A 22403-nucleotide genomic window follows, 5' to 3' on the forward strand; every position below is an offset into this window, starting at 1 on the left:
CCTCTCAGCTCAATGTCGCCTCTCAGCTCGATTATTGATTAGCTGTCAGCAACGCATGCAGCAACGTCTCCGCCTGGCTTCGCGCCAACCCCACACTTCGTAGCATCCTTAGACAATTCATCGCAAGTCGAAAGTGGCCCTGCAACCGTCGTCGAAGCTTTCTCGTCTGCCACCCCGCATACACCGGGAGCATGTGTCAACCCATCGCACCCGCAAGGAGCATATGTCAGTCCGTCGCAATTGAACAGTGGTCAAACAACGCTCGTTGAACATTCGCCTGCGGCTCCAGTTGTTCCCCCCGTGGTTTCACGACTCAGGTCAACACTGCAGCAGCTTCGCCTTCTATCTTCAGCGTCGGCTGTAATATTGAGGGACCAACGGAGATATGCTGAAGTTGTTGAAGTCGAAGGCCCGATAAGCCAGTCAGGCTCAATCGATTATGACATCTGCAGCGGTTCCGAGAGCGAGTCCGACGACCTTCACTTTGGAGATGGCCTTCCCCCACGAAACCCTACGCTGTCTACCATAGCGAGAACCCGAGACGGTCAAAGTCGCGCATGGATAGTCACACCAGGTCGCCTGCCAGCATCAGAAACTGCACGAGCGTATTTCAGCCACAGAGGCATCGCTCCTCAATACTCTCACTACGTCCAAACAGAGCCCTCTCGAGACGACATGATATTCATGCGTGGTGGAGCTGACTCAGAAGATCAGCTAGGCGCCCACAATGGCTCATCCCATACACTTCTCGATCCGAACGAGAGACCCAGGAGCCTACATGAGTCCTCAGCCTCATCGCTCGAACCTCCAGACTGCACTGAAGGCCGCAAGTCTGGTGATTCGAGGTTCACTGAGCTCATGAACGAGGATGGTAGTCGTCTGTATGCAGAAAGTTTGAGACGTTCTGGGAGTCAAGAGTTGGGGGAAACTGAGGAAGTACCTACACCATCACCTTCACTAGCGCCAACAGCACCGCCAACCCCTTCGAATCGCACAGCACAGCCCGTCCCGGCGGCGCACCAGATCACTCTTTTGCCACCATTGTCGTCCCAGCGCCCGGCTAATCTGGCAGTTCCTCACGTACCGGCGCGTGCACGTGATCCGAATGCAAAGAGATGGTATGTAGGCTGTGACCCTGACGGCTGTTGTTATCTATGCGATGTGGATACTGGGTGTAGCTGTTCGGAGGCTCTCGTTACCACTTGCTTGGGATTCTGCCCTATGCAGTGATGGAATATGGGGGTTTAGTAGTGGATAATATATGAGTCTGCCGGCTACGTTGCTGTGTTTGATGTGAATGTGAAGAGGTTGATGTGCATGTAGCTATTAGGGTGTTGTGTGAATGTGTGCACAGGATGTGACCTAGGCGGCGACGTTGCAGCGCTTGGTAGGTATATTGAGGGGAATAATACGATGTATCCGGCACGGTATACTTTGCCAGATGCATTCACACCTAAGCTAGACGACGACGTTACGGTGTTTAGTCTTTATACGACGGGGAATCATACATCGTATCCGCTACAGTATACTTTACTAGATACAATTGTCCATAAGCTACACAGCGACATCGTAGTGCCTGATATACATACTATACAAAACCACCCAACCCATCCACCACGCCACAACTCCCCAAATACACACGTACACCCGCTAGATTACGACCTTGTTGCGCTTCGTGCATAAACTACGCGAAACCATACCGTGTATACGCCACGCGTAACTTCACCATGCCTGTCCGTACATAAGCTAGACGGTGACATCGTCGCGTTACGCATGCACCAGAAGGTAATAATATTCGCACATGTATCCGTCTGGCTTTAATGGAGACTGGAAATATAGCGTATAGCTAGGCATGCACATGTAAATGAGATAGAAGCTAGGTAGACGGCGAGGTTGTAGCGTTTACCTTGTGTTCAAGATTAAAATAGCATGTGTATTCGCTAGGGTCTAGGACATCTGCCAACCCGAACGAGACTTGGTATCTTGTTTTTGTTGGCTACTACTCTGTTTATCTAAACATGATCACCCTGGACCTAAAGAAGATGTAAGCTAGACGCCGACGAGCAGCGTTTACTCTTACATTGTGTTTGGAATCGCACGACGTAGTTACTAGACCCTACTGTATAACCCGCGGTTAACGTTCCATCCCCTAAAAAAAGCCAGCCAGTCTACGTCAAGGTATCGAATAGCAATGCGTTTGACAAAGCAGTATGGGAACATAGAGATGCACCACGAGGACAGACACTATAATAGTAGCTAGAACACGTATGCTTCAACAAGCGCACAAGCACGCATCAGGGGGTGATGTAGGGTAGCTACAAAGGGGGCAGATTGGCATCCCATTGAACGAGAACATTCATATCTTAAACTTGCACAATATATGATCAAATTAACCCCATAGCGTAATCATACCAGCCTACATACAAGAGCCGGAAGACGGAGCGACAAACTACATCATCACCCCTCCCTCTCTCTCTCTCTCAATCGCCATCCCTCTCCTTCATTCCCCCCCTCCCCACCCTCATCGGGCAAAGCCAAACCCACCGGAAAACGCCATCCATGCATCCCAAACCGAATTATATCCCAAACCCACATCTTCAAAACATGCTACACCAATGCTTGCCCAAGAAACCATGATACCCCTAGTCATCGCTATCATACTCGTCGTCCTCAGCGAGTAGCGCAGGGTACTGGCGTCTTCTAAGGTCCTGTTCAAGCCCACCATCGCTTTCAGGATCGACGTAGCCGCCCCCGCCTACAAGCGACAGAAGGACCGGGAGGAGAATAAGAGCGTGTGTTGAAGCCCAAAGAACGAGGGCGACCCAGACGCGGAAGTAGTATATCTCGAAGATCTGGGAGGTCTCGTTAATAAGGGGAAACGGAAGGGGAAAGTGGGGATTTTGATATGACATACCTTACTCCTCGTGAAAGCCAGAACACCCACGCCGAGGATCTTAGTGATGGTGATACCGCTGATTACGCTGCTGGCTACGTTGACCATGGCAGTCCAAGCGCGGGCGTCACGGCCGCGGAAGCGGTGTCTTGGTGCTTTTTCCATGGTAGCGCGGCTGGGGAAAGTAAATGCACGGGCAATGTGTGCGGTGAACTCGACGCTGATACCGACGCAGATGATGAGGTTGACGAGCGAAACGGCGTTGAGGGATACGCCGAGGACAGCCATGGAGCCGATGATGGCAGAGACTGTCATGCCGACTACGAGGGTGACGACGAGACCGGTGGCTAGGGAGCCGAGCATGATGGTGGTGATGACGAGGACGGCGGCGAGGGCGGAGCCGATGAGGGCGCCGGCTAGACGGACGATGGTCGTGTATTGGTCGAAGAAGATGTAGAATTTGGAGTAGGGGAAAACTTCCGTGTCGACGTCCTTGGAGATCTCTTTCGAAATGCGACGTGCGGCCGTGTAGGCAGAGATGAAGTCACTCTGCGAGCGGAGAGGCGTGTGCGAAGTGCGGAAGTGCGATGCGGGGATGGTGAGGTGCTTCGAGTCGATGACGAGAGCGTCAGAGTAAGCAGCCTTTCCACCTAGCGGGCAGTCTTCTGTAGTCGGTGCGTCGATCCAGAGTTGAAGATAGTGGATGAACTCCTCGCCTTCGGGCATGCCCGACAAAGTCATGTTCCAAGGTGGTTGACGGCCCTGGAAACACGGCTTGCCTTTGTCGTCGACGCAGCACTTCTCGTTCTCGGGGTTGAGCCATAGGAAGAAGTCATCAAGCCAGTTAGCGGCTGAAGCTGCGAGATGAGAGACCTCAGGTCGCTTGCGCTCCGCTTCGATGATGTTGGCCAAGCTCTCTCGGTCGCAGGTGGAGAAGCGTCCACAAAGCTCCTTTTGAGGCTTCCGTTCGGTAACGTTCAGCTCCTTGGTGACAAAGTAGACTGGCGGGCCGACGTCTAGGTAGTCGTAAAGATCGTTGAAGTAAGGAATGAGATAAGAATCGCTGGGGATAGCAATGCGTTGATCAAGGCCTAGCTCCACACTTGGGAAGAGGGCGAGACCAGCCGTGAAGATTCCAAAGAATAGCGCAATGATGCCGACCTTCGTCTTCTTTCCCAATATCGCCGGAGCATAGGTCTTGCGGATGAATCGCTGAAGTGCGCCTTCCTCGCCAGCGCCGTATCCCATGCCACCGTTGAGATAGCCAGGATCAGCACGACCAACACGAACACACGGGAAGCAGTCAGCTCGGTTGTTCTCCACACGTTGTTGGTTCAAGGCAAGGACGGCAATGAACATGGTGACTTGAAGGATAGCGTTGATGAAGACAGCGCCTGCAGCGTACGCGGCGAAGTTTCGTACTGCAGGCATCCCTACGGCACACCCAAGAGCGAATGCGGTGGTCTCTGTGAGCGCAGAGAGAAGAATAGAAGGGCCCATGCGCCCAAGTGCACGTGATACACGCTCTGGGATGCTGCCTTCGGGGTGGCTGATGTTGATGCGCTCAAACTCGTGGACAATGAGGAAGATGTTGTCAACACCAACAGCCAGAACAAGGAACGGAATGACCTCTGCAATGATCAGGGTGACTTTGATACCGGCTGCCGAGAACAATCCGACCGATGCAGACACAGACATGAGCACAATCAAGATGCCGACAGTACCGAGCATGAACTTGGACTGTACGAATGCGTTCGCTGGGTTGCGGAGAACAGATTTTACGGTGAGCGTGGTAGAGCCCAGAGCCAGGGATGCATACAAGAACATGATGATGTAGCTGATGACCACGATCTTGGCATCCGTGTTGGTGCTCTTACTCAACTCCTGCTCAAGACTGACCTCCGTGTTGAAACTCAGTCGGAGACCTCTCTTGTGAGCTTCATCGGATACGAACTTGAGGTAGTTCTTCATCTCGTTCTCGAAGTCCATGGCGCGCTGTTCCTCTGGGGTGCCCTTGGGGAAGTTCTGCACAACCCATGTAACGACGAGCGCTTTGGCGTCCAGAACGGACTGGTTGACGCCACCAAAGAGAAGATGAGGGTCGAGCGGCTGCTGGAAGGTTGGCAAGCACTGAGAAGGGTTGTCAACACATTGCAGTAGGTCGTCTTGCCAGCTGTCGGGAGAAACATTGGCAAAATCACCTTGGAAGTATCCAGTCACAGACTGAACAACACAGTCGTCGCCTGCTGGCTTGAAGCAGACCTTGTCGAGAGTCACGCCGTGCTCGTAAGACTTCAGACGCTGGATCTGGTTCTCTACGCCAAACCACCAATCCAAAGTCTCATAACTGAGAACGGGTCCGGCTTCTCCGTGGGTATCGTTGACAAGGAAAGCCTGTTCGGCACGGAAGAAGGGGCCGAATTTCTCATCGAAGAAGGTCTTCTCTTGCGCGGCAGCGGAATCAGGAGAGACCCATAAATTGACAGGGTCGGTCTCGATCTGGAAGCGTAACCATCCCAAGCTCATCAGGCCAACTACAATGACGCTGGTGACGATGGTAATGGCAGGAAAGCGAGCGCAGATGTAACCAAGACGGCTGAACATGCGATCGCACCACGTGTTGATGAAGTAGTGTTTAGTGGGGCGATCCAACATGCCAACGTTGTGTACGATATCGCCCTCATCCTCATCGTCACTAGGGCTCGTGTCCGTCAACAGACGCATACGCTCGGTCTTGTGTTTCGAGTGATTCTTGTAGGCGACGTGACCTGCGACAGCAGTGCAGAGCAAGCCGAGGAAGAACGAGTAGATGATGATGACAGCGAAGGATAGGCAGGGCAGCAGACCGACGTGGCATTGCTTCTCCTCTTGCACTTCTGGCAGTTCAGTGCATGATCCACCACAGTCGAGGCAGGCACAACGATACTTCTCGTCGTCAGTGTCGCATGGGTAGGCGTGCTTGTTCATGGCATCCATTCCGGGGAACTCGTCTTCGCTGGGCCGAGGGAAGTTGATCTGGAAGGGCGAACCCAAAAACTTCTTGTCGCCCAGGAACTTGAGGAATTGTGTATAGTTCTTCGCGCCACCTCCAATAAAGTCCATGGCCTTGCCGTTTGTCGCACCAAACTTGACATCCTTACAGCTGTCGTAGAAGGTTGACGCGTACTTGTCGGATACCAGGTTGTCTAGTTCGGTGACGAGGTACTTGTCTCCTTTGGGCTCGGTTCGCGTTACGTTGATGAAGGTGGACTGGTCGGGAGAGCAGGTGAACGTGCAGAAGAGGTTGTAGAAATTCTCCTTGCAGGCAGGGCATGCGTTGATGATGGGCGTGGCGCGGTCGAGGTTCGTCTTGAGGGCGTCGAGTTGGTCTTCGTCGCAGCAAATGTCGGTGTCTGACCACTGACTGCCGCAGATATCGACCAGCTTCTTCCGCACGTCGCTGTCAGGCGTCTTGGCCGGGCCGTTGTCAGGGCAGGGCAGCTCTGACCCAAAGAAGCTCTGCTTCCCGCATTGTCCGCGGATCGCGCACCTTCCCTTCTCATGTTTCGACGTCAGGTCTGGCCCTGCGAGAGCTGATCCGGTGAGGATGGAGAGCAGGCCAAACGTCATGGCCTTCCATCCTCGCGTGCTTGGCTGCACCATCGTTTGCGATGCGCCTGAGCGCTGGGACCGATCGCGACGCGGTTTCGTATGAAAGGCTAGGTGCGATCGGATATGGAATAGTGCGAAGGAATCGACGATGTAAGGGCGATGGTGGACGATGGGTGGTGAGGGCTACACGTTCGAGCCGAGGTGGCGGGCGAAGCTGTCGGGAGCTATGTACGAAGCAAGCGCGATCCAGGAGCGTCTAGCACTCGCGCGTTGCCATGGAGCTAGTGAAGGAATGCGTAAGAACTGGAATAGTGTTGCAGATGAACGGCTCACTGGAGAGAGTGTAGGTGTTGTTGTGAGGCGTGGGCGCACAGGCAGCCGCAAGTGTCTGGGGTGCAGACGTCACTGCTCCAGCTTGGATAAATGGCGCGCGCCGGCCCAGGAACAGGAAGCACGGGCCCCATGTCACGCGTCTCAGCCACCCAACACCAAACCACATGCTAGAGGTTATCACAGTCTTCACCACATTGAAGTTGAGGGCAGTCTGTATATTGAACATTCATTCATGCGCATGGTATCGTAAATCCGTGTCTATATCCTATCCTACCATCCCATGCCTAAATCCATCACGTGTGTCTTTCGACGGGTATCCCTCTCTTTTAGCAAAACGAAACCTTCCTACTTGCGCAGATGCTGCACCAGCTCAACAAGCTGCGAGCGCGTCTCGTCCTCGAGCTGGTCCTCAGGCGGGCCGAGAACCTTCTCGAACACGGGCATCAGCGAAGATGTGAGCTGCTGCACCGTGGGCTCGTTGAGTTGGTAGAGCTTGACAATCATGCCGAACACAGGCTTGTTCTCCTCGTAGTCCTCACGCAGAGGCAGGAGCTGCACCAAGCGGGGCAGTACCTCGGCAATGGGAAGCTTGCTAGGGTGCTTTGCGATGAATCTGCTGACGCATCCAGCCGTGTTGTCAAGAAGACGTGCTTGGTCCTGCGCATCGAGAAGAGGCTCGAGCTTGGAGAAGATGGTAGGCAATGACTTGAGGATCTCGTCGTCATTGGTCGTCTTCTCGCACAAGAGGCCAATACCGTAGACAGCGTTGGACTTGGTCTCTGGGTCTTCATCTGAGAGGCGGTGGAGGAAGAGCTTCAGCATGCTAGTGGTGTAAGGAGTGCAGGCGGCACCCATGTTGCCGACACACTCAGCAATAGCGCCAACGGCAGCGGAGCGCTCGGTGGATTCCTGGCTGCTGGCGTACTTGACGATCGGCTTTTCGAACATCTTCCACAGTTCAGCGAACTGCTCACCAAGTGCGACAGAGAGGCAGGTGACGGCCTCAAGGGCTGTCTCAATCACGAGCCAGTCGTACTCAGAGGATTCATCCATGATCTCCTCCTCAGCCTCGTCGCCGAGATCCTGCTGGCAAGGGTGACGCTTCGTGATAACGGCAAGCAGGTGCTGGCAAAGATCAGGTACAACGGTGCCGTTGTCGGTCAACAAGATAGCCGGTCCGCAGACCTTGAGGGTAGCCGCGACATCACGGTTGATGTCAGTGACAGTGCCACTGGAGCTCGTTAGCCAGATTCTCAGGTATACATCATGTATATGTAGTAGTGTTGAGAGTTGCTCAGTCGTGATTTCGCTTTCACCTCAAGTGCACTTTGGCATCGGAGTGAGCTGGGATTAACGACAGTTGTGTCATCTTTGCAACGTGTGTCAGGAAAGAAAGTTGAGGGTACATACCGGTCCATCTCGTCTTGCCAGATTGTCATGGTGGCAGTCATGACGAGGTTGCCCAGCTTCTTCAGCTCATCGGGAATGTCCACCTTTAGAGGAAGACCAGGCTGCCACTTGCCCATACCATCGCCCTCGGCCATGCCGAAGAGGCAGGCAAAGGTGCGCCAGAGCGTACTGATAGCAGCCTTGCGAATACCCTCGTAGGAGTGGTCAACAAGTTCGAGCAGCTTGGTGACAGTCGACTCCATGTAAGGGATGAATTCACGGCGGGTGTGCGTGATGATGTCTCCGAAAACTTCAGCCGCGATCTCCTTCTCCATGGCAACAGCGCTGACGCCCTCGAGGTCATCCCAGTCGTCGTCGTCATCACCGGCCATGAGAGCTTCGTTCAGGTCGCTGTCATCGTCGTCGTCATCGCTAGCAGCTGCGACCTTGATCTTTTGGCCTTGGATGGTAACTTCTTGGCCGGCCAGGTCTGCCGCCTCCTCACCGAACTCGAGATCAAGGTTGGTCTCCTCCTGCTCAAGGCAGTCGTTGAGTCCCTTGACGATGCCGGCAAGATACTTAGCGAAACCCTCCTCGTAGACCTTGGCCAGGACACTCCAGAGGATGTAGCTGGTCTCCCTGAGACGGGGGTGGTCCAAGTGCAGAGCTTCCTCGGAGGCCTCCATTAGGGGCATAACGTATGGCTCGAAAGGCTCAGGGCCGACAGCGGACGCAATCTTGGCCATGGAATCGCAAGTGACACCGCGGAGATCGAGCTCGTCTTGGCTGTCCTTGATCCTTACGTAGGGCGAAAGCTCTTGCATGGTCTGGGCGAAGAAGGGGATGAAGGCTGTCTCAGCGGCAGAGGCGATGGAGCCAACGGCACCGATAGCTGCGCTCTTCACCTTGAGGTCTTCGTGGTGGAAGAGCTTGCTGAAGCGTGGGATGAGTTCAGGTACGTACTTGCCAGCGTCCTCTGGCTCGAGACCCTCGATGAGAGAATCGATAGCATGGCAGCTACCACGGACAATAGAAAGGTTGCGCTCGTCATCCGAACCCTGCATGTTGTTGGCGGCGAGGTCGAAGTTCTTGATCATGGCGGGGATCAGGCGGGCGTGCTCCTTGCCAACGTCCTCGGCCAGGTCATCAGCCAAGCGAGCGACACCGTTGAGAGCGGCAGCTCGGACCTTGAGCTCAGGGTCCTCCAACAAGTGCAGGACCATGGGCATGATCTCGTTGAGCTGGGTAGCAATGAAGTCAGGCGCGCCCTCGACACACATGCCAAGAGCCAGAATACCGGCTTGACGGTAGTCGGGGTTCTGCGACTGGAAGTAGTTGCCAAGGTTCTTGAGAAGGGGAATGACAACTTGGCTGGGAGGTAGGCTTGAGGCAAGGATATCGAGAAGTCCAAGAGCGGAACGGGCAGGAGTGACATCCTCCTCCTCGCTGGAGAGGTCACCGAGCTCGGTGACGATGTGGAGAGCCTTCAGGGTCATCTCCTCACCAATCCTCAGACCCTGCACCTTGAGCTTCCTGTAGCGAACGCATTGCATGAGGAATGCGAGCGCCTGGGAACGGTAGTCGTCTTCGACGTTGGTGCTTGACGCAAGCTCGAGCATGAAGCGGACGAGATCGCCAAAGTGCTTTGCGAGAAGCGCGGACTCGCAGCCAAGAAGAGTCTGGAAGACCTCGAAAGCTTGCATGGCGCGGTCCTCGTCACCCTCATCGACGGTAGTCTTCAGAACGTTGACCATGCCAGGGATAGACTCCTGGAACAGAGCAAGCTCCTTGGGGCTCTCGTCAGGCTCAAGCAACATAGCTAAGCGACTGAGACCAAGCATGGTGTTGATCCTGACTTCAACGCTCTGGGGGTCTTGGATGGTGGAGCTGAACAGCTTGTACAGATCGGCTTGCTTGCCGGGGAACGAGTCGCCCGCTGACTCAAGCGTGGTGAAGATGATGTAGGTACCGACTTCACGGTGGCGCGCCTCGTTGCTGGTGGCAGCCTGCTGGAGGTAGCCGGGTAGGTCAGCCCACTCGCCATCTTCGAAGTCTTGCGACGCGATAGCCGAGATGACGCGGGCAGCAGAGTGCCGTGTCAGAGTCACGTCCTCGTTCAGTGTGAACTGGAACAGCTGGTTGCGGAGAGAGTTCTTCTGGTCCGCAGGCAGGTTGGCCCAGTGCTTCGTCACCAGCTTCCTAGCCTCGACGGCCGCCAGTTGGCGGAGTTGAGGCTTGGGGTGGCCGCAGAGGATTTGAAGAAGGGCATTGAGAGAGGCGGGGGAGTTGTAGTAGTTCTTGTTGAGGGTAGAGGTAGCGGATTTGACACGCTCAGTGTCGGCTGGAGAAAGTCAGTCCAGGTTCTGTGGTAGAGCGGGGTTGGGTAACATACGCTCCATGAGGCCCTCGAGCAGCTGGACAAACTGTTGCTCGTCCATGGCGATGCTCTCACGGTGTGGTTGTGTAGAAAGCAAGGCTGTGGTGATCTATCGCGGGGCAGCGAAGACCTTTGATATTTACAGTTGTGAAAAGGAGCGCCGCTCGATAGAAGAAGGTGGGATTTCAACTTTTTTAGTGGGTCCAAAAATTAGGGTCCAAAAGTTAGGTAAGCCGGTTCACCGACCAATGGCAAACGAGCGCGGCAAACTCGAGAAGCAAACGCTGCAGGAGCACGTAGCAGCGCGGAAAGCCTTCGGTGGGGACTCTCCTTTCGGTGTCCCTGTTGGCTAGTGGTCGTAGAGTCTGACCTGGTGCGTCGGTAGACTGCGCTGAAGATCGACTGTGCGAGCTGGCAGAGGATCTTGAGCTCGAGCATTGAAGCTGCTTCGTCGAGAGATCGAAGAAAAGCCCGATGGAGGAAGTAGTGTGTCAAATGCCATCATCTGAAGTTGGTGACAGCTCTTCAGGTAGCTAGGAGACGAGGCCGCGAGGGCTGGCAGTGATGCAATGCGCATGCCAGGAGGTAAAGCAGAGGGAAGCCATCTTGTCAGAAGCTTGCATGACGAAACCGAGATGAAGAAACAGCGATACCATGAGAAATCAAAGCTCAATGGATGGAGGAAGCTGGGGGAGCTGGAGATGTAGAGGTTCCAGACAGCTCCAACGCGACTTGATAGGACGCGCTAGGCCAGGGTCTGTGCGGCGGAAAGCTGTTAGCAAAAACAGAAGGAGCAACGGCAGACCAGACAACTCGCCGCTGCCATCACTAAAGAGGAGGCTCTTCCACTACATTCTCTCTTACTCCGAAATTGTAATACCCCACTCCATCTCCGCCGCCCACCCCAGCCATCTGCATCTCTCACCAGGACACGTTGCTCGACCCCTCCGCCTCCGACTCCATGGCTTCAGTATGTCTGGCAATTGCCGCTCCAGTCTGACAACATGTGACATCGATACTGACCTCATCCAGCAAGCTCCCAACCAGCCGCGCCCTTACCCAGGCAACTACCTCCCTAATGGCGGCGCTCCCGGCGGTCCCTCAGGCCCAGCGCCTGGAGCTGTCCCGCTGCTCCCCAACCAGGGCCGCGTGATCCAGCAGGGAAGCGTTCGAGTGCTGTGCATTGCAGATGTCCGAGGTGAGGGCGATAACAACACCAGAACATCAACTTCATCGCTAACATCAGTCAGGAAACCTGCAATCGCTAAACCAGCTCGCCGCCGACGCCCGCGCAAACTACATCATCCACACCGGCGACTTTGGCTTCTACGACGACCGCTCGCTCGATCGCATCGCCGAGAAGACTCTCAAGCACGTGGCACAATACTCACCGCTGTTGTCAGATGCAGTTAAGCGCTCTATTGCCACAGCCCCTCCGCAACCGCCTATCAAGGAGCGCTTCGCACGGGAGCACCTGCCACTCTCAGAACTGCCCCTCTTCCTCAACAAGACATACACCCTGAACGTGCCAGTATACACCGTGTGGGGTGCTTGCGAGGATGTTCAGGTCCTGGAGAAGCTGCGATCGGGCGAGTACAAGGTGGACAACCTGCACATCATCGATGAGGCGCATTCGCGGCTGCTCGATGTAGGTGGCGTCAAGCTGCGCCTGCTCGGTCTCGGTGGCGCTGTCGTCATGCACAAGCTCTTCGACAATGGCGAGGGCAGGACGACCATTGCAGGTGGACAGGGCACCATGTGGACTACCCTGCTACAGATGGGCGAACTGGTCGACACAGCCAACCGCGTATACGACCCGACCGAAACCCGCATATTCGTCACCCACGCATCTCCCGCTCGCGAAGGCCTGCTCAACCAACTGTCCGTGACGCTCAAGGCCGACTTCTCCGTCTCCGCTGGTCTGCATTTCCGCTACGGTAGTTCTTACAACGAGTTCAGCGTTAACCCCACCCTCGACCATTACCGCGGAAAGCTCGCTGCATCCAAGGCCTCCTTCAACGATGTTTGGGATACAGTCAAGACTGAAGTCGAGCCCGCGGTCGCTGACAGCGAATCTCAACAACGCCTGCTGGCACTGGCACTTGACATAGTAAACAAGATGCCAACCGTAGCCAACGGCGGCAACCCATTCGGTGGCCCTGCTCCCGGTCCTCAGAGCGGCCAAATCGACGAGAGCGCTTTCAAGAACATGTGGAACTTCAACCTTGCGGATGCTGCTTACGGTTGGCTCGTACTGGATATTGACAATGGCAGAATCGGTACTGAGATGAGGGCCCAAGGTTTCAACTTCGCTCACCGAGGCGGAAAGGTTGCACCTGGCCAGACTCAGCCCGCAGCTGCGAACACTAGCACTGGTCCCCCAGCTGCCGTGAACCCCAGCCCCTCCGCGCAGCCATCGCCTGCCCCAGGTCGTTCAGCCGGGCCACCAGCGAACGCTCCCCAGCAGCCCCGCCCTGCCGTTGCGACCCCACCGGTTCCTCAACAGCAGAAGCAGAATGCCGGCCAGGCTGCACGGACCGGACCCTCGCCCGCCCCTGCTGCTGCACCCAAGGAGTCCGTCAAGGCCGCTACACCCCAGCCTCCAGCCAACAACACGGCCGCCGCTGAAAAGTCCATTCCAAGCGAGGTCAAGCCCAATGGCACCGGCGCGCCAGAGAAGGCTACATCCCCAGCTCCCCGGGAACCCGTCGAGCGCAAGGAGAGCAAGGGTCTCTTTATTGCCGGTGTAAAGGATGAGGAAGAAGCCAAGGGTCTGCTCGCAGAGGAAGACAGGTCCAAGGTCGAGAAGATGGAGAAGATCAAGCACTTCTTCGTCGCCCACTTCGCCACCTCGCAGGACATGCACGGTGCGCTTCGTCGCGTTGCGGACGATGTCAGGAACGCTAGGGGCGGCCCAGACAACAAGACCGTCAAGGTGTACAACGAGCGCGGCCCTGGTCCCAACCAGCCTAGGTACGGAGCCGGCAGCTGGCAAGCCAGCACCCGTGGTGGCGTCTCCGGCGGCGGCTACCGAAGTGGAGGTGCCTCAGACAGCGAGGGTGGTCGCGGCGGTCGCGGAGGCCGTGGCGGTGCTTCTCGTGGTGGACGAGGTGGCGAGCGAGGCGCACGCGGAGGCCGCGGAGGAAGGGGATCATTCAGAGGTGGTGAAGGTGCTCCCGCAGCATCAACAGGAGGCGAGTCATAAACACTGCCTGACCGCACCTCCACATCCTCACCGACTCTGATACCCCTTCTTTCTTCTTCGGTTCCGTGCTAATGGCTGCCATAGCAAACATGACGCGGTCTGTCCCAGGCGAGTTCGTCTCTGGCGACATCCGCAACCATGTGCTCTAGCTTTTATCATGTTTTCTGGGAGCGATTTTCCATACCTTCTTCGTAGCGGGCGTGGGTTGTGCGGGTTTTCCTTTTCAAGTCCCTGTCTAGATGGGACCAGGATGGGTGGATCGGCGCTTTATGTGGTCCTTGGCTTCCATGTTTTGGATCGCTGGGGCAAGGCTTTCGATGAAGTATGGTATCTATGTACTGTAATCACAAAACATTAAGAAACATGTCGTGAGCAATCGTCTTTGACCTGATCGTGTTCTTGATGCACCCAAAATAAGGAAAAGCCTGAACACACTGGAGCCTACCTTGACGTTGAGTAATCTGTTTTGTATGTTTCTACGTTGGTGTAAGCTGCAGACCTGTTCAAGCTCGTCCTGTATGAGGTGGCTGTGTCGTATATCGTCTTTGGGCTGTACCTTGGTTGGGGCGTATTGTCTAGTCTAAATCCAGCGTGACTGCGACATCTTAACCAAGGTACGTTAATTCATCAGTTAATCTTGTGTATATTAGAGAACACCAAGTCCTGTTTTCGCCTTTCGTTCTCGTTCTTAAAATCTTACAGCATACCACTTGATACCCACTTTTCCCTCTTCTATCATCACCGCTCTCTCGATACCATCAAGATTATCAAGATCGCTTCAAACATGCCAAAATCCAACATCATGCAAGGCAAGCCAAATTCACAGCCAACATTCCCTGTAGACGAACCCGCATCAGTCTTCGATCTCTTCGAGTCTCTCCCTACAGAACTCCAAGCCCGCATCATCAAATACGCTTGGAACAATGCCATACACGCATCACCGCGACATCTCCACGCCGACATCAGATTTCGCCGCCCCCATTTTGCAGCCTCTGTACTAGCAGCAAGCATTCCCTGCTCAGTACATTACCGAGTCCACGCCTCTGTCAACCGAGACATCACCTTGCACCTAACCAGCAAGTTCTTCTCCGCCGAGTGCAAATTCCTCGCTAAGCCGCACCACCTCCACCTCCCCGTTTCCAATTCAACTGGAAGCGGACTCGCTGCAACCAAACCCCTCCTCTTCATCCCAGACAGGGATATCCTACATATCAATATCAAAGGCGAAATCACATACAAATCCACCGTCCTCTCCGCTTTTGCCGCATTGCCCAAATCCCTCCGGGAGATGGTCAAACATATCGACATCGACTACACAGACGCACAGGACATGCTCGAGCTCTGCTTACAGCTGGGGCCTAAAGGTAGTCTTACGAGCTTGATCGCCGGGCTCGGAGCGCCGGAATTGGAGACTGTGACAATCTCGGTGTGTAGCCTAATCGTGGAGGGGAATCAAAGGATGGGGTTTTTGACGATGCCTGGGAGGGAGGGGAAGGCGGTGGAGATGAGGGTGAAGGCTGTGGATGTACGGGAGGGGTTGACATTTTGGGAGAGGATTATGAGATGAATGGGGTGGTGACCACCTGATACAAGGGAGAAACTGAAAACCCTAGAGCCGACGTTGACGTTAGGTCCCCTACTTTGCACGTTTTCATCTTAATGTAGGCTATAGGGTGTTTAGTTTTTCTCCTTTGTAAGATAGTGTTGGATCGATTCTGCGCCCACGTTTAGGCATTCCATCAACGTACTCCTGCTCTTTACAGTACAGGTAACGATGCAAATGTCAAAGACGCGCGAACTCACATGTCTGGAACGCCATGGAAAGGCGACGTGGCTGTAGAGTGGGTCGCTTATATAACCGTCTGATGCGCCGAGGCCAGTCCCATCCGCATGCCGCCATCGATGTCACCAAGCCAACCCCATCTTGCCATGCAGCCGCCATAGCTCTTCCGCATGATTCCCGCGCTTATACAAGACAATAGACGTTTGCGACCCGGTCCCTGAAGGCCGCCTACAAAAACTTCGCGTTTGCCACAGTTCATCCACCAATGGCGACGCGACGTGTCCGCGGTAGATCGACGGCAGATACTCCTAAGCCTCTCCAACGACGTAGCGCCGATGGATGATGCTTGTTGAGACACGACTACCGCGACTTTGGCGAAGGCGAACCAATGCATGACGCAGAAGTCTGTAAGGTGGACCGTCGGACATTGTTGATGCGCGGAGGCGGCTGCCAAACATGGAGATGGTGCCGTCTGGGGCTCGGTGACGTCTCCGACCCCCCCATCCCACCTCCGACAACTTTTTCCCCAGACAACGTTTAAAGGTCCAGAACATCCGCATCTAAACAGTCACAAACTCTTTACTTTTTCTTCTTGATACCCCAACTTCACCAATTGCAATCATGTCTCTCGGAAGGAAGGTTACTCTCAACACTGGCGCTGCCATTCCGTGAGTACCCAAACAAACACCCCGCAGACATACGTAGCAATTGCTGACCTTTCCAGCCAACTTGGTTTCGGCACATGGCAAGCTGAGCCTGGTCAGGTCGGCGCTGCCGTCCTCGAGGCCCTCAAGGCTGGCTACCGCCACCTTGATCTCGCCAAGGTCTACGGCAACCAGAAGGAGATCGCCCAGGCCCTCAAGAAGGCTTTCGGCGGCGAGGTCCCCAACCTCAAGCGCGAGGACGTCTTCATCACATCCAAGCTGTGGAACTCGCAGCACCGACCCAAGGACGTGCCCGGCGCTCTCGACGACTGCCTGGCTGAGCTTGGTCTCGACTACCTAGACCTTTACCTCGTCCACTTCCCCGTCGCTTTCGACGAGCGCGGCGATGTCCACAACAACCTCTTCCCTCTCGAGGGCGAGGACGTCAAGATGCTCGACGACGTCTCTATCGTCGACACATGGAAGGCCATGACACAGCTGCCCAAGGAGAAGGCGCGCGCTGTCGGTGTCTCCAACCACACCAAGGAGCACCTCCAGGCCATCATCGACGGCACCGGCGTCACCCCCGCTGCCAACCAGATCGAGCGCCACCCTCGTCTCCTCCAGCCAGAGCTCATCCAGTACTGCAAGGAGAAGAACATCCACATCACCGAGTACTCCGTAAGCCACCTTCCCTTTCCCCTCCCAGATTCAACACCCACTAACCACCCCTCTAGGCCTTCGGCAACAACATGGTCGGCGAGCCCCTCCTCGTCCAGCACCCCACCATCAAGGAGATCGCCACGCGCATCAACGCCTCCCCCGCACAAGTCATCCTCGCGTGGGCGCAGGTCGGCGGCCACTCCGTCATCCCCAAGTCCGTCACCGCGTCGCGCATCCAAGAGAACTTCAAGGAGGTCGATCTGTCGGAAGATGACTTTGCCAAGGTCGAGGAGATTGGCAAGAAGGAGCCGCGTCGCTTCAACATTCCTTACACGGCTAACAAGCCGAGGTGGCCGGTTAACATCTTTGGTGAGCCCGAGGAGAAGGATGCGCCGCATAAGGTTGTGATCAAGGTCTAGGTGATCTAGGGATTGTCTAGTCGTTGATGTAAAAATGTAAATGAATAATAGAACAATACCCCCAATCACATCATACCTTGAGTTGTGAAGTCGATGGCTTGCGCATGCTTATTCGAAGAGCCTTCGTGTCGTGTTGGCCTTAATCTTTGCCATTGTATTTCGTTTTCATGTACAGCGCCAACTACAGCTCCTAACCTAGCATTTTACCTTTCTTGTTCTTTGTAAATCTCTAATAGGCAAGTCAGAGTCGTATCTTTCATACACACTTTACCACTGTGTCTTTTGTAGACACGAGTAAGCTGGTCATGCTAGATTTAGATACTTTATCATACCTACCCATGTTTCGAATCTATGGCCTTCACAGATCCGGTCTAACAGGGCTGGGTATGCATGATCATTTGTAGGGATTCGAGCACGACAAAAGCTAAAAGATGTAGATTTACTGGAAATCTGTTTCAGCGCAATGGATGCACGTCGATATGGCTTTCAGTATCAGCATCATCGCATGCCCAAACACCCAAAATGCCATTCACAGTCGATGAAATCGCATCATTACAAGACGCGCGCAAACAGGATACCTAGGTATGGTTATCGGGGAGCGAGCGCGATGGCCCGAAAGTGCAGGGATGAGCACGCGGGTAAGCTAGACTAGGCGGCATGACGTAGTATTGGTCTCGAAACCAACGCGCTTCACTGCGCTGCATTTGCGCACTTCACGTCTGCACTGTATGTTACATCGTATTGAGCTTTCTAATTTCTCCATGGGATGTGTGATAGCATTCAGCACAAGACCTAGATCATGCCTTCTTCATTCTGGTGCACTGGACCCTGTTCGAGCCTTGTTGAGCCTATTACGACGCGATTAATCACTTTCTGGGGTCAAATGTCTCGTTACCGTCCTTCTAACTCCCAGTCACTTGCTCTTTCTTCGGTCTTTCCGTTTGCCTGCGTACCATGAGGACGAACACATTCGCACGGGGCTTTATGGGCCCGAAATTTCCTCCGTCATCCATCTATAATCACTTGCTCACCTACACCACTACACCGATACACCTTCCGCAACAGCAAGGAGCCCAGCTGTGGAAGCAACACTGCAGCAGTCGAAGACCCTTACCTGCTCGCTAATCTGACAGGCGAACGTCACAAGAACTTTCAGGGTACTACTGCACCTCAACCCTACACACACGCACCATCTCAGTTCTTAGCAGCACATTCACTTCGGCTTTTCCCCGTCGCTTATATTTGTAGACAGACTTAGATTTTACAACACCAAGATTTTCGCGAATACAATCCAAAGCCCGACAATCCCGCCCACACTGCGCAACCGTCACGATGCCTCTGAATAATGGCGCCAAAGCGGCGAACGAGCACCTCATCTTCGTAAAGAACGTACCCGGCTACATCGAGACAGACGAGTTAAAACGAATGTACGAAAGCTACAATCCGACAAGCCTTAAGAACGTCTATCCGAATAGCAATGTTACCACCATCGTCGTCGGCTTCCGCACCAAAGCCGAAGCAGCGCGAGCTCAAGAGGAGACAGACCAGACACGCATAGCAAACGTCATTCTCAAAGTGGAAATGTACAATCAGCGGCAGTCAGTGAGATACCTGCGGGATCAAGGGCAAGCAAGTCGGCCGCTGGGAATGGCGGAGCAGGACGAACCAGGATACTTCGACGAGCCAGCGCAAGAAGACGCGCCAGTCTTCACGCCACCGCTGGAGCCATACGTTGCGAGAGATCCCGCGGCGGCGCCACAGGGTACCACGTGGGCTGACATCGCTGGCAATCGAGCTGCTCCGGTCAAGCACACGGGCAAGCTAGAAGGAACAGACAGCCCAGCGACCGTACCATCCACACCTAACTTCACACCTCGCATGCCAATAGCTGTCCCGCAGAAGCTCCCGCCCGGCCAACCACAGCCAGGTAGCTCACCACCCCCAGCGGCCGTCTCACTAGGACACAGCACTCCCGAGGTGCTCCCTATCCCGCCGACCATCAGCGCCGTTAGCACCGACAGTGGCAGCGACACCACCGATGAGACCGATGAGGATGAAGAGCGCGACAGGATGATCAGCGATATCGCCATCTGGCAAGCGACTGCACAATGGGCGACTGAGACAGGCGGTTACCATTCGCCGGGTCAGGAAGTAGAGCCTCTCGATACTACAGCGCGGATTCGGCAACGACATTGTCGGGACTGTGTGTTTTGTCAGATGCGGAATCGCTCTTAGGAGGAGGATGAAGAGCATCAAGATGAGCGTCAAGAGACGGAACCGGTCTTGCTGATGGGAGACGACACAGCGTCTTGCTTCAAGGATACTTTAGAGGAATTGGAGACACTTGGAACCTGCCTTGGGGAATATCTGATGAAATCTTTGGACTTTTGCTAGAATAGTCGCGATAGTCGGAGAATCAGAAGCTTGTCAGACAGTCTCTTTCTGTGGATATGATTCAGTGATGCGTTACAGAGTAAGGGCGATAGTCTGGGCGGGATGTGCTTGCTGCTACCACCACTGCATCTATTCCAGCTCGTACCGATGTCAATATCTGGGTATGCGACATACTAACTGCCCTGCTGTCGCGACGAAGAACGTAGTGCGCCTTTGGCTCCGACTGAGACTTGGAGTTGGTTCGCGCTGGTCACCAACCTCCGCTGCGGACTGACGGTCGGCCAATATGATCGAATAAAGAATATATGTTGGGAGGACAAAGACGCGTCGCGCATCTGGCAGCGGCGACGCGACGGATGCGCGGGTTAGCTTCATCAACGTCATCGTGGCTTCCGTCCGTGTTAGCGTCCCTGCATGTGGGCAGGGGCTTCTTGCCGCCATCCTCAAACCATCAACCTTCATCGCTTTCATCGTCACATTCATCTCAGGTGCTTATATATCTAGAGCTGCATCGTAGCCCTGGCGGCGCCTATGGAAATTGCGCAGTACTCACGACGACTACCCCCAGGCTGTCGTTCACCCACGCATGACATTAGGAGACGAAAGCTCACGCAGTGGAATCTTCTTTGATCACTGTTCATTCATATGTAAGCTTGTACGCTCAGCACCTTGGAAGCTTGAAAGCTTGTAAGCTCTACAGACCCGTGCTCTACCCATGTTGCAATGCTAGTGCATGCTAGATGAAATCGCTGACATGAAATTCAGGGACGTCATACTGACTCCCATAGCTAGGCTTCTCAGCCCGCTCGCGCGATGTTACCGACCATAATCTCGTGCCAAACTGTCCACTAGATCATGCCAGCTGCAGGCGCCACCTGGTTCCAGTCGCAGCCCTCCGGTGGGTTTTTGAGAATCCGAGAGACAACGAACTGGTGCAACATGTTCACATCCTGCACATCTTGCAGGCCACGGATTCCAGAGTCTAACAAGAGAAACCTTTTCCAAAGCTCCTTGTACTCGCGGACGTGCATGGGTGTCCTCGCATCTGGCTCCATGGCTTTAAGTTTCTCGCGATATTTCTCGGCCGAGCTACGGGCCAAGTCCGCATCGACGACATCACTGTAACAACGAAGTCGTGCATCAAACGCCAACGCCTTTAGGTTTGCGATAATCGTTTGTCCGATGGTCTTAGGCTTCAGTGAGCGTATCGCTGCGATTTCCTCTTCGGTCAAGGGTTCGTCATCCCAAGTCAACTCTTCAACTGGGTTGGATAGCCCGGAAACGATCGACGAGGGAGCATACAGCTCAAGAGCCAGCGATGAGGTCTTTTCTATGTCGCAGCTCATGCCAACATCTTCCAAAGCGCTCGGTCGGTGAGACGCGCGGATCATCTGCTTCTCATGTATTGGAGCCTCCGTAGCGCCGAGGACGGATCCGGCAGGTAGTGATGAGGATATCTGGTCGCCAACCAAGCTCATGCAGCTTTCAACTGTGGTACGGTTGATGAAGTTCTCCTGGGTTTTTGAAGCGATGAGTGCATCTTTCATGTACTCGGGCATGCCCGCGACCGCTTTACCACATGCTGGATCCACGGAAGCCACATCACGTGTGCCTAGCGGATGGTGATCAGCAATGGCGGGCTCCGCAGCGACAGGGTTGATCGAGTCCATATCAATATGCTCTGCTTCGGCAGCTAGCGCCCTTTTGGAGATGAGCTCCGAGCACGCCCTTATAAAAATGATCGCGGACGCCGGTTCCAGAGCGCCGTAGATGTCCATGTCTTTAGTAGCATGGATGGTTCTTGACTCGTCCAGGTTGATGACTGATATTTCGTTGCCTGCCTTCGGATCTCTGCACCATCCGACCTTGACGACAGGGTGGCCATGAGCGTTCGAATTGCTAATCCCCTCCGGATACAATACTCGCAAGTACTGCTCGTGCTGAGCTGCGGTCAAGTTCGCATCGCTCGGCTTGTCTTGTCGAGTCATCCTCCTGCAGTCAAAGGTCCATGTCTCTTTGTTCACTGAGAAGACGATCCAGGGCGCGGACTTGAACAGGTAAAAACCGTCGGGGGTGGGGAAATATCTGGAATCATCGGGTCTAGCATGAGGATTGGTGGTCTTTTCTGAGTAGATCTCCCTGATTATCGTACCGGACTTGATCTTGTTGAACTCCTCTTCCACGGCCTTCTCCTTGATCTTGGTCCAGCCCGGGACTAATTGCATCTCTTGGCGGACTGCTTTCGCGAGGGACTTTCCGTCTACTTTGGATGGTTCAGCTTGGTTGACGATCTTATCGCGTGTGGTACGACCGGCGGGGTGCCTAGCAGCAGTACTTGTAGCCGGTGGATGTACAGTGCGCCCTGGAGTCGACACCGTATAACGGCCAAGCCTCGCCGGTGTGTGACCGTGGTTTGCTTGCGGGAGACCTACTCGACTGTTAGCGCTGTCACATTCACAAGAGATTCGATTACTCACGAAGCACATCTTCTCGAAATAGCCGATGGGTTTGATGGGCTTGGTAGGCCGGTCGCCTATGCGGCTGACCTCTCTTCGTCTTCTTTTCTCTAGGCATGTCGAGACGACGCGCTCTGGTTTTGTCGATGCAAGTGGATGATATCGTTGGCTTATTGGAGGAAGCGTCAGCAACCCGCCAACTGGGTCGTCGACACTTTGGGCGCAAAAGACTAGCAAATCGCTCAACGCGTAGTTG

General features: G+C 54.6%; 5 protein-coding genes across 5 annotated transcripts; 3 read left to right on the forward strand and 2 right to left on the reverse strand.

Annotated features, from left to right (window-relative positions):
• Window positions 1-2642: 2642 nt before the first annotated feature.
• J4E92_007506 (uncharacterized protein) lies at window positions 2643-6535 on the reverse strand (the record flags this gene model as incomplete). Its single annotated transcript, XM_051498869.1, has 2 exons — window positions 2643-2852; window positions 2915-6535. 2 exons carry the CDS (start codon window positions 6533-6535, stop codon window positions 2643-2645), a joined length of 3831 nt encoding a protein of 1276 aa, XP_051351143.1.
• A 5009-nt stretch (window positions 6536-11544) lies between these two features.
• On the forward strand, window positions 11545-13788 carry J4E92_007507 (uncharacterized protein; the record flags this gene model as incomplete). Its single annotated transcript, XM_051498870.1, has 3 exons — window positions 11545-11553; window positions 11616-11781; window positions 11834-13788. 3 exons carry the CDS (start codon window positions 11545-11547, stop codon window positions 13786-13788), a joined length of 2130 nt encoding a protein of 709 aa, XP_051351144.1.
• Window positions 13789-16192: 2404 nt separating this feature from the next.
• Window positions 16193-17297, forward strand: GLD1_2 (mitochondrial glycerol dehydrogenase Gld1; the record flags this gene model as incomplete). Its single annotated transcript, XM_051498871.1, has 3 exons — window positions 16193-16239; window positions 16296-16896; window positions 16953-17297. 3 exons carry the CDS (start codon window positions 16193-16195, stop codon window positions 17295-17297), a joined length of 993 nt encoding a protein of 330 aa, XP_051351145.1.
• Window positions 17298-18629: 1332 nt separating this feature from the next.
• Window positions 18630-19532, forward strand: J4E92_007509 (uncharacterized protein; the record flags this gene model as incomplete). The annotated part of the gene is made up of 1 exon (XM_051498872.1): window positions 18630-19532. The coding sequence occupies one exon, from the start codon at window positions 18630-18632 to the stop codon at window positions 19530-19532; it is 903 nt and encodes a 300-aa protein (XP_051351146.1).
• Window positions 19533-20539: 1007 nt separating this feature from the next.
• J4E92_007510 (uncharacterized protein) lies at window positions 20540-22265 on the reverse strand (the record flags this gene model as incomplete). The annotated part of the gene is made up of 2 exons (XM_051498873.1): window positions 20540-22119; window positions 22169-22265. The coding sequence occupies 2 exons, from the start codon at window positions 22263-22265 to the stop codon at window positions 20540-20542; spliced, it is 1677 nt and encodes a 558-aa protein (XP_051351147.1).
• Between the last annotated feature and the right edge of the window lie 138 nt (window positions 22266-22403).

Source organism: Alternaria infectoria, assembly GCF_024043175.1.
Source record: "Alternaria infectoria strain BMP 0036 chromosome Unknown scaffold_12, whole genome shotgun sequence".
NCBI classification, from domain to species: Eukaryota; Fungi; Ascomycota; class Dothideomycetes; order Pleosporales; family Pleosporaceae; genus Alternaria; species Alternaria infectoria.